The 17905-nt window shown below is 38.4% G+C and overlaps 1 protein-coding gene across 4 annotated transcripts in view; it reads right to left on the bottom strand.

Moving 5' to 3' along the window:
- Positions 1–17905, bottom strand: part of LOC102792058 (stromal membrane-associated protein 1-like) — a 141535-nt gene that overhangs the window by 109702 nt on the left and 13928 nt on the right. For all 4 annotated transcript variants that reach the window (XM_006808074.3, XM_035915446.2, XM_006808075.3 and 1 more), the window contains exons 2-4: positions 9644–9777; positions 7575–7660; positions 1027–1102 (exon numbers count right to left, since the gene is read on the bottom strand). In XM_006808074.3, coding sequence (XP_006808137.2) covers positions 1027–1102; positions 7575–7660; positions 9644–9777 — 296 coding nt within the window. The remainder of the gene's footprint in view (positions 1–1026; positions 1103–7574; positions 7661–9643; positions 9778–17905) is intronic.

Genomic DNA, 17905 nt, shown 5'->3' with positions numbered 1-17905 from the left:
TCTCCTTTTTTTTGTCCTTTTTTGGGAGTATACAAGGTGATACATATGTGAACACAGACACACAGTCTGACTGCATCACACCAATTTCTGTGGAGTTTCGCACCGCCCTTCACGGAGTAACTCACAGTACAGAAACAGCCCACTCACTGAAACATGCAGAGATGCACGCACCTCTGATATCTCTGTGGAAACAAGACAAGGATATGTGCACTCATCCGCCCACAAACACACCTACACCATCATGTCCTTTTTCTCCCTTCACCCACACAGAGCTTCAGTCATGACACTGACACACACACACATAAACACAGATATCTACTTACTGATAAAGACCTGTATGAGAAGATAACAGTGTTTTTCAAAGGTTATTCTCCAACTGTGTTCAGCAACTCTTTGTATTGGATCCAGCAAGACTATTGTTTGGGTTGAAAAAGATTTTTTTAATCCTTTTTACAACAGATTAAAGTGCACAAAAGGTCAGTGGCAGTTTAAAAAAAACAAAAACAAAAAAAACAACAACTAATTTTTCAGGCTGAGTGAAAGATAAGTGCACTGAAAGAAACTGAGGTTCTGGCATGAAAAGTTCCTACTGGAAGGCATTCACAAGTCTTGTGCGAGGAAAAGATGCCAAACATAATGACTAACACATTTTAACTTTAAACACGGCAGCTGCCAAACACTATTTGTTGCAGGTTTTAGCCTTTCAGGAAAAGGCAAGGGATTCATGATTAAAGAAAACTTTGGCATGCAGTGTTTGCTACTGTTAAAGCTTTTTTTTTTTTTTTAAAGAGGGAAAAAAGGAGGTTTCCCAATAAAAAAAGCAAAGCTCAAGGGACAGAAAAGCCGTCATTTTACATTTATGTTGCTTTCTGTCTTAAGCACATCCTGACAATCAAAGAGCCACCAAGCAACCACTCACACTGAGGTTACATGAAATCGCCTCCAACCGTGGCAGCGCTGCATGGAACCACAACAATAACATACACTCACAAACTTTAAAACACAAACAGTGTTGTTGATACTCACTTGAGCTGTGGCCAAAGCCTCTTTGTTGTAGTACTTTTTCCTCTCATACTTGTCCCGGATAAAGACTTCCACTGCTCTGAAGGTCGGGGTTAAGGACTAAAGCCGCGCACAAAGGTATCCAAGTGGACAATACGTACACACGCCACATGAGATGCATCATAGAGAAACAGCATGCATCGAGTGTACACGGGAATTCTGCACAGCAAAGGTGGGAGTAGTAGTAAAACTTGCAGGGGAAGAAAAAGTCTTTTCAATCCTTGTTTTTGTTTTTTTTAAATCGCACACATACACGTTTTATGTTCCAGCAACTACTGAAACTGAGATTTTGTTAAATAATATTTAATAATCCCCCAAAATAAGGATCCAAAGATATTTCACGATAGTTGGTTAAACTTTCACAACATGCACTCATAAGCTTTATGATATGTATTCTGTGGAATAGTCGTCAACTTGAATACACTGAGATTAGAGATGTAGATAATGTGTGGTGACGAACGTGCCCGTCTGTTCAAAAGCTTTGTTTATCTTTAATTGACAATGACCTCAAGAGGCTGCTAGAATTACAGCATGTGTGTCAGGATCAAAAGCAGACGCTGATGTAGAGCCTTGAAACAAGGTTAAGTGGATGATTGCAGGAGTGAGCAATTAAAAAAACTCTTAACATAGACTAGCATCAGTAATGATGCCAGTGCCAATGCATGCTACAGACAATTGTGTCTATATTTGTCAGAAGCACAAGATTCAACGTTTCAGTGATGGAGGAAACGTTTAGATTTTCTACATTCCTACATTCTGATCATCCCAATGTGCTAAAAGAAAAACAGAATAACTGTTAGATAAATTAAAATTAAATATTTGACAGAATTTATGTACTGGGAAAATGTCAACCTCAGTGATGAGCAATCAATAATAAGATGTAATTATGTCTGCTGTTTTCAATTAGTCGATGATGATCGGCTGTACTTTACTTGTTGAACAGCAATGTCTTAAATCTGGTCTTCACAAAATATATTTCAGAAAGACTCTTTGCCTGAAGAAACGAGGCTACATTGGTTTCAGAAAAAGAGCTGATGTTGCTCATGATGCTACAAAAACATTTCTACAACAATCTGAAGGTTAAGCAACAACTGACCTGGACACACTGGGTATACAGGAACACAGAACCATCTTTATAGGTTCAGGAATCATCTAAAGTGTACAAAACTAAGCTACAAGCAAGACCTGCTCCCTCCAAGAGCAAGTAAAAGTCAAGCTGTACAATGCTCATGGGACCACCATTGGGATAACACGAAACAACAAGACAGTGAAAATCACAAGGAGGCTGTTAGAAGGTTTTTTGACCAAAACAGAACTTTTTGATTCATACGACAATCGTTGGATTTACAGAAAACAGTTCATTGCAGCATAAGAACCTTATCTATGTTATAAAACTCAGAGGCAACAGAAGTATAACAGATTCAACCTGTGTGCTGTATTCGTGCAGGGACAGCAAGTCATCAGGGAAGGAACAGTTAATTTTTTAACTATATCAGCAAGTTCTAAAGGAAAACAGCGAGACACATCTGTGAGGTGACTCTTAAGAGAAAGTGAGTCATGCAAAAAAGGTAAAAAAGGACTAAAGTTAATGTTCTGGAAGATTCCACTCAAAATCATCACCTCAAGAAAAGAGTTCAAGGTGTTATTTACAGAGGATTTTATTACCAGGAACCTTAGCTGCAGTTTTTGCTACAACTTACATTGAAACCAAAGGTTTGTACACTTTTGCCCCTTAGAAATATGTGAGATGAGAGGCCAGGTAACAGAAGCGTCACATCTCAGAATAATAATACTGATCACTTTTATTCTTTTATATTGACCATTATCCCTAAATCTGACATCACATTGGGAGATTAGCAGCAGTAACTATGTTGAACACTTTGTGTAAAGGTAAAAACAATTATGCAATTGCTTGACTCGCTGCAAGAAGGAGCGCTTTCGCAGATCATTCATCCCAACAGCAGTTAGACTCTATAACTCCTCAATCACGATGTCATTAGTCACTGGACACTGTGAACATCCATGGTCACCACCTAATGCATAATGGACCTTCCATGACCTTCCAAGCTATATAGTTTATGTCTTCCATATCTCCAACTATATCCATAATCACATACTGTGTATGCTACCATTGTATATAGTGTATTATCTTACTTTTTTTTTCATTGATTGTACTTATTTGTATTTTTGTCTGTACCTGAGCTGAGGTGACGCAAAAACTTCCCCGTTGTGGGATCAATAAAGTCTTATCTTATCTTATCTTAATCAATCTATCAGAGGATTGTTGATGTAAATCAAAGGATTTCATATTTACTGCACTGCGTTCGCTAAAGTCTGCAGCAGAACTTTGCTCAGCAAGAAACCCGACGAGAAATTACAGCATCACAACTAAGTGAAAGTGTCAGAAAGAGTGAAGAGGGGCTTTGTCAGCTTTAAATCCTGATTAGACTGAGTGTTTGTAAAAGGGCCCAGCAGAAACTGGATCAATTGTATCCTAAACACGACGAGGCAGATCTAAAGTGAGCGCACTATTAGAAGATCGATACCTGAACATTTGTTGACTGAGAGCTGAAGGGAAGCAAATTCATCAAAAACATGTTTTCTAAATAAAGAACACAAGACTCCAAATCAGTAAAAGTTACGTCAAGAAGGCTTTCTAGTAGTGGCCTCAGATGACAAGTCTTTAACCACTTCTGGGGCAGGAACACAAGGTTTGGACATTTGAAAAGTCCCCTTTGCTGACAATCGGCAGTTAAACGTTTGGGCCATGAACAGAAGGCTGTATGTCAGGAGAATAATAGACAGCGTAACACTGCAGAGGATTTCAGTTAATTGGAGTTGGACACCTGAATGAATCAGACAGCTGTTGCTCTCTCTCCTGATCTCCTCTGTCTAAATGTTGTCTTTAACAGTTTTCATAAAATCAGCCAAAGAAATGGGAACAAATTTTGCATTTTGGTGACAGACATGTAAAATCGCTTCTCTGCCAGGTTGTCTGTTCTGTGTAGATACAACAGTGGTTCATGCTGGGTCCAGTTTTATGCTCGAATGATTAACAGGTCACTTTTAAGTGGCTTAACAAACAAACTAACAAAAAAACATTCATTTGAACATGGTCAGGTACACGGACTGGACTGAAAATGAGTGGGAAAAACAAAACAGCCTGAAAAAGATGCCTCAACACCACCTTAAAAGGTCAGCTCATTAGAAGCAAACTATAAAAAGAATTAAGGGTTGACTCGAGACTTTTGCACAGTACTGAATATTATGTTTGAAACAGATACAGTATTTAAATGTATATACAATTTAGCCATCCATCCATTTTCTTCCACTTTTCCAATTTGCTAGAATGTATCACTTTTGGGCGTAGTTATAATGTTTCTCTTTTAAAAAGGGCAAAAAAATGATGTAAAAGAAAACAAACTATTAACATGTCTGATTTCCATGTGTGCAATGCTCGTCTCTCCATTTCATGATCACCGGGAAGTTTAATAAAAGACGCTCAGTCTAGACATGGATTTTGATTCTTTGCCACACGCTGCGAGTGACGTGACTTATAATGTTCACTCCATTTGATGGATCAGCAAACTTTTCCCAGATAAAAAGGGGGACACATGAACAACTGAGGTAATAGGAGAGCACATTTACACTAAGAACCCCAACAACGTCAAAGGAAAAACACGCACACGACAGTGAGATAAGTGAGGATACACAAACAATCAACCGCACTCTCTCACTCTATCTTTCCCTAAACACACAAACCAACACAACTGCGTGCTGCTGTGCCGCAAATCCTGACGTTCTTATCTGCCTATTTCAGCAGTGTCGCTTCTGTCGGATCAAGTAAAAGACTTTAGAAGATTGAAAAATGATGACCACCCGCACGAGTGGAGCTGCTAGATAGGCTGGAAGAGGAGGCCTGCTGTGGCTGCATCTCAAACACACTGCTTATTTATTACTGTTGACTAGAAACAGCAGAGCAGAACTGGGATGCTGCACTGAGACACCAACCATGGCACTCACGGCTGTAGTGGATAAATGTGTGGCCTGATGACACGGTGGTTAGGCACACGTGACCACAAATCTCATGAAAGACCGATAAAACACACCAAAGGGGGGCAGGGATTCTGACATATGGGCGACTGCTGTTCTTTGACATACAATCAAAGCCTGGGTCACAATTAAACTCATTTCATATTTATAACACTGTAATACTGGGGAATATTTTACCAAGTATCAACAGAAAAACCTCATCTGCGCCACCGACATGCTGTTTCAATTTCTTTTTTCAATTTCAAAACCTAATACTACAAAAATCACTACAAATTACACATTTGATGCTCCTGTTAGTTTCATATAATTCAGTTTTTTTCCACATTGATAACTAACAAAAAAGCTGGTCTAAAATTAAAACATTTAAAGTAAAAGCACATATTCAAATGTGACTAACGTTATAAAATACTGCTGCATTACTGGTATTTTTATTTAAAACAGTATTTAAAACATTTTCTAAGACAACATTAATCTCAAATCCCATTTTAGTCCATACTTGTGTAAAACACGCCTGCATCTATGAATATTAATGCATTCAAACTCACACACACACAAAATACAGAGACGGGACTCAAAGTCCATTTTGTCATTTACATACATAAGCACAGTAAACAGCAGGGCTGAGAAGCTGCGTGAGTACAAACAGAGGAGTACACACAGAAACACCCACATTCAGGCGCGAGCTCCTCTAATCCTGGGTCTGTTATCTGCTGCTTTCAGCCAGCGGCGATGCTGTCAGAGCAACTAATGGACTTCAAAAGAGTGAAGAATGATGACCACCCGCACAAATGGGCCTGCCAGATACAAGATAGGGTATTAGAGGAGCATTTCAAACAGGGAGATTATTTATTTTGGTCTGCTGGTGGAAATATGAACATATGCTGGTGTGTTAACCACACAGCTGTCTTGTCTTGTATCTTGGAAAAGGGCAAGCTGGAAAGCGCTGTTACAGCTCTGCGTATAAACACAAACTGCTCGATATGTCCCGGTTAAATGTGCGGAAAGATGCAGAAGTGGCAAGCCTCTGTGTGGAAATGATGTGTGGCGATGTGTGTGCAGCTGAAGCTCAAGCCTGAAAACCACAACGAGTTCGATTTGAGATTGTAACGTCATAATGAAAAAGGACTCTGCATCTTTATCTTGTTGCTGTAAAGCTTTCTGACTTTTGATTATTTATCAGTAATCTCCAGCAGAAACGCAAAAAAATAAAATCACTGACAATATATTTAAACATTTTAGGGATTTGTAGTAAAAATAAATTGAACAGGTAACTGGCAGTCAATTACTTACTAATTATAAAACCACTTTTTTTTTTTTACATTTTTCCTTATTGGGACATAAAGAATTTACTGTACAGTAAAAAAAAAAAAACCCTGCAAATTAAAATGTGCTGTAAATTCTGCATTTTCAATTCAAATCCAGTTATTTTTTTCTGCATCTCACATACATCAAAAAATGAGTATTGGCTGGTTAAAATATGAAAAAGCCGAGTCCAGCTCCAAATTTTAAACAAACCAATACTCAAACTTTTTTTTTTTTGCATTTGTCCCAAATTACAGATTCTGATTCTGACGATAAGAAAGGTCAGGGAAAAATTTCATGTGTAAACACTGTCATAGATTTCAACCTGCAGGAAAAAAAAGGCTCAAAGTGGTTTGATGGACCACCTTTCAAAAAAATATTTCTTTAAAACGATTTGATATATGAAGCTGAAATTTCCCGGCAACCATTATATATTCAAACATTATACCATAAAAGTTTTATGCATATTGTAGGGCAGAAGACTTGTGTTAATTTGAGACTTAATGGCCCAGTGTCTCCACTGTGCAGCCTGAACACAGCCCCACAGGTTCTTTAAAGGCCCATTTGATAAAGAAGCCGAGTGATGGAGTGTTGCATCAGATTACTGGCCCCATCACCTCAAATCCAAGTGATGCGGTTTGTGATGAGTGGAAGCGCAGAGTGAAGGAAAAGCAGCCAACAAGTGCTCGGCATATATGGGAACTCCTTTGAGACTGCTGGAAGAGCTCCAGGTGATGACTTCATGAAGCTGGCTGATAAATGGAGAGTTTACAAAGCAGTTATGAAACCAAAGACTGAAATATTTTAAGTTTTGTGCTTAATATATGTGCGTTTTGACATATCAATATGTCCAAACCTTTGACCTGTATGGTGGTATAATGCATAAACTACTTATTTATGGTGACATTTAGAGTTTATATGTAGCTATATGATGACAGGAGCTTTTATATTTGCATGTAGATATCCCGACGTGTGGCAAATCAGAGGCTTTTATATCTGTGTGTACTGAAGTTGGCAGTTTTAATGCATATGTAATATCAAAGCAGTGATTAAAGTGTTCAGTGAGAGCAATGCTTTATTCCAGTGCATCTGTTTTTACGACAATAGAGGCTGAGACTAATAAATAAAGAGTGAGGGAGACAGCAGGAGGAGGATACTGGTCTGTCTGTGGTCGCCTGAAGTTCTCCGGTAGGTGGGCTTCATACAGCTGTCTGGCCCTGGTGTTGCCCATGTCCACCATACTCTACGAGGAGGGGAGGAAGGAAAAAGAGCCGAGAGAGAAAAGTCGGAAGAACTGTGTCATTAATACAGAAAAGGCAGTCGGTAAAACACATTTAAGACCTTGTCAAACACACACAGCGAGTTCTTTCATACTTCACATTTGCATTCAACTCAATTTGCTGCAGATTCCTTCCCACTCGCACACAAACACGCACATGCCAAGTGAAAGACACACTGGCCGTATGTGTCAGGGCTAAATTAAGAGGAGGGTGATGAATGGGGTGATGATAGGAGAAGTGGAGGAGACGGAGTCGGAATAATCAGCCATCCAGAATTAATTAGTCATTGAAAACAGTGATTAACATTCAGACTGAGCCCCGTTCCACTCGCACTCAGCTGATGGATCGGCACAGCACGGGAGAAACGCACAGGCGCACACCTTTCCCCTGCTACACACCGAGCGATTACTGCTGTGTGAGCTTCACAGATGTACACAGACACACGCAAACACAGAGCTCTCCGAACCCAGTGTGTGAAATAAAATCAATGTGACATGCTAGTTATCCACAAAACACAGCTCCGCACTTACAAATTAGCATTAGGCTCTCTGTATTCCCTCTGCATGTGCATTTGCACACGTGCTGCTGTGCATTTACTGCACATGGCTGCGTGTGTGTGTGTGTAAAAACACTGAATGCATACTAAAGAGTGGATTTCTGAGGCTGTGTCAGTGCATACAGAGTGACCTTGCAGTATATGCATAACTTCACCTATCAAGGTAACCCTTAAAATGCACTTTTTTGGGGGGTACCATCTGGGATTTTGCATTTGCTCATGCCAACATGTCTTAGAGCCGTTTATTTATTCTTTTTTTGGCTCGGCCAGCTCTAAATACAACAATAGTATAATACATCTTTTTCTTTTTGCTGCTCTCTTCAGGGGTCGCCACAGCAGATTATCTGCCTCTGAGCATCCTCCACTCTCACACCAACCTCCTCCTTCACTACCTTCTCTGCGGTCTCCATTCCTCCTTTCCTGCCATCTTTAGTGTCCTTTGCCCAGAAGGATAATAGTTGTTTATGAAAATGGATTATGCACAATAAAATATAAAAAACAAAACAATTAAAGGCTTTTAAACACACAGCAAATGTGTGTACAGAAAGAAATGAGAATGTCAGTGAGCTAGGACTCTAGAATCCACTATGAAAACATAACGCTGCATTAGGCCTTAGTGATGCACGTTGGCAAGACATTATTCATTTTAAATGTTATTATCAATTTTTCTGATAGAGCCCATACTTTATTGCGTCTTTTCTTGATTTTTGACAAACTTTAAAAGACAGCTGTTATATTGTCTCTGAAATGCTCGGAGGCAACTCAGGTGTGTTTAGCAACCTTAAGTATAAAAAAAGAAACACGCCAGTACATATAAAAGGAAAAGACTGAGGGTGTATTATTGCCAACTAGTTCTCTATTCCCATCCCTATTAAGCACCAGCAGCTCCTGTTTATGTTTGAAACATAAATGAACCAGATTACTGTTTGATAACTGTAATTAAAAAAATAATAAGGATCATGTTTCGTATAATTTGGAGGTGGGTTTCTTGCCTTTGCCTGAATGAAAAATGAAAAGAAAGAAAAAAAGACTCAAAAACCTAAATAATAAATCTTTCCTCCTGTTGTTTTTACTATTTTGACCATTTGCCTTGTTCCAAATGCTCTAATTTCGAATGTAAATCATCCTTGAAAGCAGAACAGGTGATTCTAGATACACATGCAGGCGCTGCACACAAGCAACAAGTGAAAACAATGAGTCTTATGGTTTCTGCTATTATTTGTGATCTTTACTACATAGATTTAAAACCTACATAAAGAAATACAGTGAGCGTTTGTTTGTAAGTGGCAGAGATCATTAAAAGAATTAAACAATAACAGATTACGGGGTACAAGTTATATCAATGCATTAAGAAGCCTTAAGAGCAGTATGCGGAGTATCATTTGCATACCTGGATCTGCTCAGGTGTCCACTGATCCAAATTGACAGATTTGACTCTGGAGATGTGGACACCCAGGTTGCGGTGGATGCCGGCACAGCGGATACACATGAACACCCCGAGGTTCCATGACGCCCACCGAGGCCCTGAAACGGAAAAGAAGAAAAGAGGATATTTCCACTATGAATTACTCCGGTTGCAGTTTTATTGTAAAACTCCTGCTGTGTTGTTAGTTTAAGTGAGTTGCTGCTGCATGTGAGTTGATCCCAATCATTTTCAACAATTTAGACTGCAAAGGAATTCAAAAACCCAAATAAACTCAAAACTGTGGAAGTGAAAGAACAGCAGGAAGTAAAGAATCAATGAAATACAACTGTGAAATGAAAAAGCAAGCCAGGAGTACTCTTCTCTTTGAAGCCATCCTACAAAACTATGCTTTCAAGTATGAAAAGGTACCTGTACCTGGCACTTGATGTTACATACTGTGAAATTATTTATTTTTTAGATTTTCTAGGCTTCAGTGTAGCCCTTAAATCACTGCTATCCACTGGTTTGAACAGTTTTTAAGCGACTGATCTCCTGGAATTTTCAGTTAAGGATAATCACTCTGAAATGAATGTCAGATAAAGCTACCAATTTTAGGCTCAGAATATAGCAACAATGGACAATGGATCGACCAGTGGTCTTAACCAGCCTTATATCAAGTGAGTTGCTAGTTGTGTCATTGTGTGGGAATTGTCTTGGTAGCCACTTAAAGCAATCAGTCATGATTTAATTGGCACCACCTCCGAGTCTATTTACTAACTGTGTGCATATTTTTATTTCCAGAGTTTAACCTTTTATAAGGTCTACATGATAATACACAATGTCACAAAGCATAAGGTCTGCCCAATTGCTTTAATAAACACAGGTTCAGTGGACTTAGTGGACTTTCAATTCAATTCAATTCAATTCAATTCAATTTCTTTATTGTCCCACAAGGGGAAATTAGTTTAGCAGCAGGATAAAAATAAGCAGAACAATACTATAAAATAATAATAACAATAATAATGATAGAAAGTTCAAGGACAATTATTTGCCATTAAGGAGACAAGACGCAGTAGGGATAAAAGAGACCTGGAGTCTTTTAGTCCTCCTCAGAGGTACTCTAAAACGGCGGCCGGAAGGCAACAACTCAAACTCACTGTGAAGTGGATGGTTCACACAATTAATAACAGAATGAGCCTTTCTAAGCACATTTCTATTGTAAATGGCCAAAAGTCCATCTTGCCAGCGCCCTGAAATTTTGCTAGCAGTTTTTATCAGAAGTCCCAACCGATTCTTATTCTTCACTGTCAGGTTACCAAACCAGGCAGCGATACAAAAAGACATCACAGATTCGATAAAACTTCTATAAAGCGAGGACAACATCTCAGATGAGACATTAAAAGATCTCATTTTCCTTAAAAAGAGCAGTCTTTGTTGAACTTTTTTAGTAGTGGCATCAGCATGAGATTCAAAACACAGTTTATGGTCAAGTACCACACCTAGATATTTAGAACTCTCAACGATCCCAATATCGGCAGTTTTAATGATAGTAGGTGATGAGCTATAAGAGGACTTCCTAAAATCAATAATCATGGACTTTAGCATCCTCCCTAGTAGCGCCAGATCTGGATCAAGTTGAACACTTTTAAGATGTGACAGAACAAGAGATGTGAAGGATGGGAAGGAGGAGCTTGGTGCTGTATCGCACCATTGGAGTAACAAGAGTGTCGAGCCCAAAGGTAAAGCTTTCATTTACGTTCATTTACCAGTCAATCAACGTTCTAAAAAACACCAAAAGCCATGAGGTTTGTTCTTTGTAAGAATAACCTTGAGGATAAATGAGGTACCTCTCTTCAGCCCTAGAGATGGGGTGGGAGGCAACTTCAAGCTGTGGATACAAGATAACTGGCCCTCCCTTAGCCCAGTTCTGCTGGAGGTTTCTTCCTGTTAAAAAGAAGTTTTTCCTTCCCTCTGTTGCCAAATGCTTGGTAGGGTTGTCTGTTTGATGAGGTTTTCTCTGAATTACTGTATTTACTTTACAATATAAAGTGCCTTCAAAATGTTGTTGTAATTTGAAGCTATATAAAAAAAAATATTCAACTGAATTAAAATTCTGGCTTTTGTAGTGGTTAGTTACACTACTTTAGCAAAAGTATTTGTCTACTTTCACAAGAATATGAACTTTATTTGTTTCCCTGATCAATAGGAGTTAATATGGTATCAACTCACCGTTTGTATCTATATATACACATCTTCCCAAAGTTGGGAGCATAAAATTTTCCAAAACATCTTGGTAAGCTGAAGCATTAACATTTCACTTGAACACAAATGTTTGCGGAAGCATTCTGCATATCTAGGTTCTTGGTTTTACAGACCTGTAGCCAAGGAAGTGAATGGTACAAAATAATTCAATGATTTGGATTGTTGAGTGAATATTTCTGCTAGTATAGTTTATGTAATTATTGGCATGCTTCGGAAGAAGTTTGCTAGTGGACAAAGAACAGCAGGTTATGAACAGCTTTAACAAAGTCAAAACAAATCAAACTCACAAGAAACAATTTGAACAAACTCTTTGACAAAGTGTTGTAGTTGTGTAAAGTACACCATCAGGTTTCAGCAGAAATTAAAAAACATAAAAACATAAAATCCAAGCACCAAGAATCAAAGCCTTGTTTTGCTTTGGTAATACCGTCTCACTCACTTTAATATATCAGAATGTGCTAAATGCCATTTATAATATTCATTAATATTCATTTTAAAGACATTCTTATCAAAACGGTGCAGGAAGTAATATTCTGAATCCCTAAATCTTGAAGGAAAAGCATGAAGGCGTGTGGTTTTCATTTATGGATATCATTTGATTAGAGCCCATGCAGCTTATTACATATAAAAGCCAATTAAATGTGAATGTTATGTGTCAATAGACGGGCTGCAGTTAATCTGAAAGTGAAAGATACAATCCTAGGCGTTTAGGGTTGTGTCAGTGTCTGTCTTTTAAAGACAAAAAAAAAAATAGTCTTGAATTTTTATTGTATGCATTCTCACTTCAATTTAGTGATTAAAGTTTTAATTAAATTTATTAAATTTAATTTAGAACCTACTTGAAAGTATGAATGAAATGAATCAATGAAAGCAGCTTGGAGTTTAGAAAAGTGGTTTTGAAAACCTTTTAAGGGTCAAAATTATAGCAGTTTCCTTCTTCACGGCGAATGATCGAAACTTGACGTGCGGCCATGACGGCGGTGTTTCATGAAACCTCAAACGCTTCTCAATTTAAGATGACCGAGGCCTTTAGAATCCACTCACCGTAGGCCATGTGGATCTGATAAAGTCCCAAGGAGGAGTTCGTTAAATTAGGCCTGAAAATGGCCCATAATTACATTTTCAACTCAAAATGGCTGACTTCCTGTTGGATTTAGGTTATAGCTCCATGATTTCAGACCCATAGATGAAACAAAGCACAGGGACTGCTCTTTTGAAATATTCTAGGGGCCACTGTGGAGCCATTTTGCAGCAACTATTGATAAGAACTATAGAACTACAGGGTGGGCCATTTATATGGATACATATAAATAGATAATATAGATATATATAGATAAATAGATACATATATGGATGCTGTAATAACATGGGAATGGTTGGTGATATTAAAGTCCTGTTTGTGGCACATTAGTATATCAGAGGAGGCAAACTCCTCAAGATGGGTGGTGACCATGGTGGCCATTTAGAAGAGGGCCATGTGACACATCAAAGTTATTGGTAATGTCACAAGAAAAACAATGGTGTGCTTGGTTTCAACGTAACTTTATTCTTGTATCCGAGATGGCCGACTTCTAAATGGCCACCATGGTCACCACCCATCTTGAGGAGTTTGTCCCCTCACATATACTAATGTGCCACAAACAGGACTTTAATATCACCAACTATTCCCATTTTATTACAGTGTATCCATATAAATGGCCCACCCTGCAGAATGCGGATTTCACACCGGAGGTGTGTGCCACGTTTTATGAGTTTTCAAGCTTTCATAGCCCCTCTAAACCTAACTCCTATTTCATGGTGATTCGACTTGCCACCAGTGTGAGCCGTTCAATGAATGGCATTTATTTAGGTGAATGGGCTCAATCTGGAAAGAGCATTTAAAGTATAAAAAAAATAACATTTCCCGCTCCCACTAGGTGGCGCTCTAACTACTGTGGGCAATAGGCATATCAATCTGTTCAGGGTAGGACTTTTATGATGCCTGTGAAGTTTGTGAGGGATTGGACAAGTTTTCTTTAAGTTATAGCAATTTCATTCTTAATGGCGAAAGATCGAAATTCACTGTGCTGTCAGGGTTACGAACTCTGACGAAAACTCATAGTTTTGAATGCAACCTAAGACCAACTCTCCTAGGAAATTTCAGGTTGCTGGGGTCAACCATCTTAAAACTGTAGCCCAAATTGTAAAATAATTAAGATTCATGTCAAATGTTGAAATTCGCCCTTTGACGAAAACTCAAAAGCTTCACAATTTAATATGGACCTGGTCTGTAGTTTACACTGACCAAATATGAAGTTGATCCATGAGGAGTACGCAAAAGTATAACACCAGAAAATCGCCAAAATGTCATCTTCAATTCAAAATGAAGACTTCCTGTTGAGTTTGGATCAATGGGTCAAATTTTGTTAGTAATTCTGTACACAGACACTGCAAAAGGTACCTGTCACCAGTGTTCGTCAAGTTATTTGAAAATAGTAATTAGTTACCAATTACTGAGTACTTCTCCAAGAAAGTTTCCAGTTACTTTTATGATTACTTATTTTCAAAACTAATTAGTTACTTTATTACTTAGTTACTTTTAAAAATCATGATAAACAACCTGAATACCTTTTAGCCTAATTCTATTTTTTCTGCATAATCCATCATAAAATTGAATGAAATGAGAAAGTGTCTTTTTAAAACTTGTTTTATAAGTTTTAATCTTTTAAGTTTATGCACATTGCATCAAGTGAAAATAAAATTATGTACAACAGTCTTTGACTTGAAGAAATGTATTTAACATTTAAACCTATTTTCTGCATATTCCGGCATATAAAATAATTTTTTGTGTTTACACTCTTTCAAATAGATGCAAGTAAAACACAGCAAAAAATAAATAAAATCAAAGCTTAAGCGGCACTAAGTCTTGTCGCTCTTTAACCTCCTAGGACCTGGCGTCCACATATGTGGACATCACAGTTTGGGTTATTTAGACCAAAATACTTAATTTTGCTCTACAAGGGCCTGATGTCCACTCACGCGGACATTATTCTGCTACTGTTCTATCAAAATTTTAAACGAATATCCTCATATGTAGCTCTCATTTTTCTTAGACACAAAAATTTGGTAATTCTTTGTTTTTACATTCATCAGGTGATGCCTGATGCCCAAATATCGAAGAGAAATTAAAAATGCATGCCGTGGAAGAGTTCGGGTCTTAGGAGATTGATCTATTTTCACCTGCTTAGCAGGAGAGGGGCCGGTGGAGGTTTGCCCGGTGCCGCAGCGGTCATGTCAGTAGGCGGGATCCGGGGGTTTCTCTATGAATGTCACATTCCCGTGGCAGCGTGCTCGATGCTTTCTCAGATTTGAAGTTGAATTTTTCGCCGTAGAATGAATTTTCTTCCCACAGAGTGTACAGCAGACGCTAATGTTTTTGTCACTTTTTACAGAATCAAACTCAAAACTAATGTCAGTACTTCCGAGCTTTAAATGCTGCGTCGTACTCTCTCCCACACTCCCTGTCTTCCATTGTTGATCTACACACATCTGCTGCTGCCATGAACGTCGAAAACTCGTACTCGTCATGAGACACTCTCACAAAGTGTCGGTTTAGTAACGCAGTAAGGCAGTATGCTTACGGGAAAGTAACAGTAATCTAATTACTTTTTTGCAATAGTAACCCCTTACTTTACTCGTTACTTGAAAAAGTAATCAGACTACAGTAACGCATTTATTTTAACGCGTTACTGCCCATCTCTGCCTATCACATAATTAAAATCACAGTCTGTGACGTCTCAAAATCAGATTAAAAAAAATTGGAAACCTGTTTTTCAGAACAATCTGAAGCCTCAGTTTCAAATAATGAGCATTACTTTTGCATAATGTTTCCTTATTTGAAACTATGAGTTGAGAAATAAGTAAAATATCCCTTTTAAGCATAATGTCAGATAACAATAAGAACCTCCATTTTAAATCAACGACCTACTGTTTAAAAAAATAAAATAAAAAAATACAATGAATAGTGGTATCATCTAACGTTGCTTGATTGTACTATAGGCACAATTTGAACAATGTAGTTAAGGCAGAATATTAAGGGCATCCTCCACATGCTCCGAACAATGCAGCATGCACAGTTCAACAATGTGTTAAGATAAAAGATTTTGCACTTGCCCAGAACGACCACATTCAAGAGGAAGAAGAGAGGCTTCTTTGTAGTCTTGGAGCAAAGATGCTCGGCACACAAATTTGAAGAGTCTGTTAACACTGAAAAGAATTACAGCAGTGTTTTTTTAAGCTGCCTTACTTTCACACCAATTTTCTTCTCAGGAAAATTAAGAAAATTCAGACAAAAGGTTCATATACAGTAGTCCGTAGAACATCAAGCCCTCTGAAACCCCAAATACTAATATAATTGTGCATACTAGTCAGTTCTCTAAAATATCTTTTTTTGAGTAAACTCAGGGTAAGAGCTTCCCACAGAAATCTGTGCAAATGCATCATCCATCATGGCACAAAGCAACCCAAGCTCAGCCAAATCTCCATGGAGATGAATAGGAGATGGCATGGAAATGACAGTCAAATCATTTTAATGGGCTAGTGGCTACAGTCCCGCAGCGTCATCTTTGGCTCCATCCTTCTCCAGACCATGAAGCGCACTATCTGTCAATCCAAGGACTGAAAATGGCATTGAACACAGCACGCACAAAGGTGCAACTTCTTTGGGTCTAGGCTACATTATGGTGGTGCAGCAGCGCTGGTTGGATGGCGGCAGCAGCACACAGTGCAGTAGGATTGACTGTCTCGGCTAAGAGCATCAGTGTGTTAATGCAGTGGCACTAATGCACTAGACGGCCTAAAGGAGCATTAAAGCAGGGATGATTGAGTGTTAAGCCCAAATCAAGCAGCTCAGCTATTGTAAGCTGGGCTCTATCTGCTGGATATCTATCAGTATCTATTGGACTTCACTTTGGTCTGCTCTCAGATAACCTCTCTCAAAAATATTCCAGTACAAAATGTGCGACAGCCTCACCTGAGGTCTAATTACACACATGTGCTTGAAGAGGCTGGAAATGAATTTTCAGTGCAGTGCAAAGCATCCAGATACACTCACGCTTTCTTCACAGAAGGAATTCGGAGTGAAGAGGGAGGACTTCTAAATTGAAAAGTGAGTATTTCTAAATTGAAAATCCACAGAGCTTTAGAGTCTGGTTGTGCTTAGTCAAAAAGTAAAACTCATACAAATTATACCCCGAATGCTTAACTGTGTTGCACTACTTCTAGAAGCCAATAACATTCATCCATGCAATGACGAGTGGCTTGCACTGATGTTTCTTGATGCTCTGACTCGTGAGCGTCTCTGAGACTTCTCACTCTTTCACATCTTCACCCCTTCGACTTTCATTTCACACAACTGACTGTCTGATTGTTTGTCTGAAGTCACATCCATATATGAAGTGTTTCACTCATTATTCATCACTTTGTAGACGACAGCTGTTTATTAGTGGACAGCTGCGGTTACCTAGGTAACTCTGCATTTACCACCTTGTCATTTGTCAAACTGTATCCTCTGCTCCTATTAGTGGCAACTTCAATTGCCGAACTTCAATTAACTCTGGACAACCCACACTTTTTTCCTCCCAGTACTACATGAACTCGTGTCTCTTTCAGTGTATACAGCGCTAAATATAACCTCAACCTTGACAGGAGATATGACTAAGGGATAATTCATAGATTATCAGTGTTTATAATGTTTGCCTTATTAAGTATTTCACCAAATTGACTTTCTCATCTGTATAGCAAGTCTTTTTTCAGGATTCATGCACAAAACTTGGGATGTTACCATGTTTTTTTCCTCTTTTATAATTTGCTAGTCTTTCTTTAACAGAAAAGACCAGAGCAGCAGCAAAATCTGACTGCTGACCAACTTTATTTAAATTGGGGTTTTGCCTATTTGTGCATATCTTATCAGGTTTACTGCTTTATCTAAATGTATCCTAGAAATTC

The sequence above is a fragment of the Neolamprologus brichardi genome, chromosome 13 (genome assembly GCF_056152115.1).
Source record: "Neolamprologus brichardi isolate AB-2024 chromosome 13, ASM5615211v1, whole genome shotgun sequence".
Classification (NCBI taxonomy): Eukaryota; Metazoa; Chordata; class Actinopteri; order Cichliformes; family Cichlidae; genus Neolamprologus; species Neolamprologus brichardi.
This window is presented reverse-complemented; position numbering and strand designations above follow the sequence as displayed.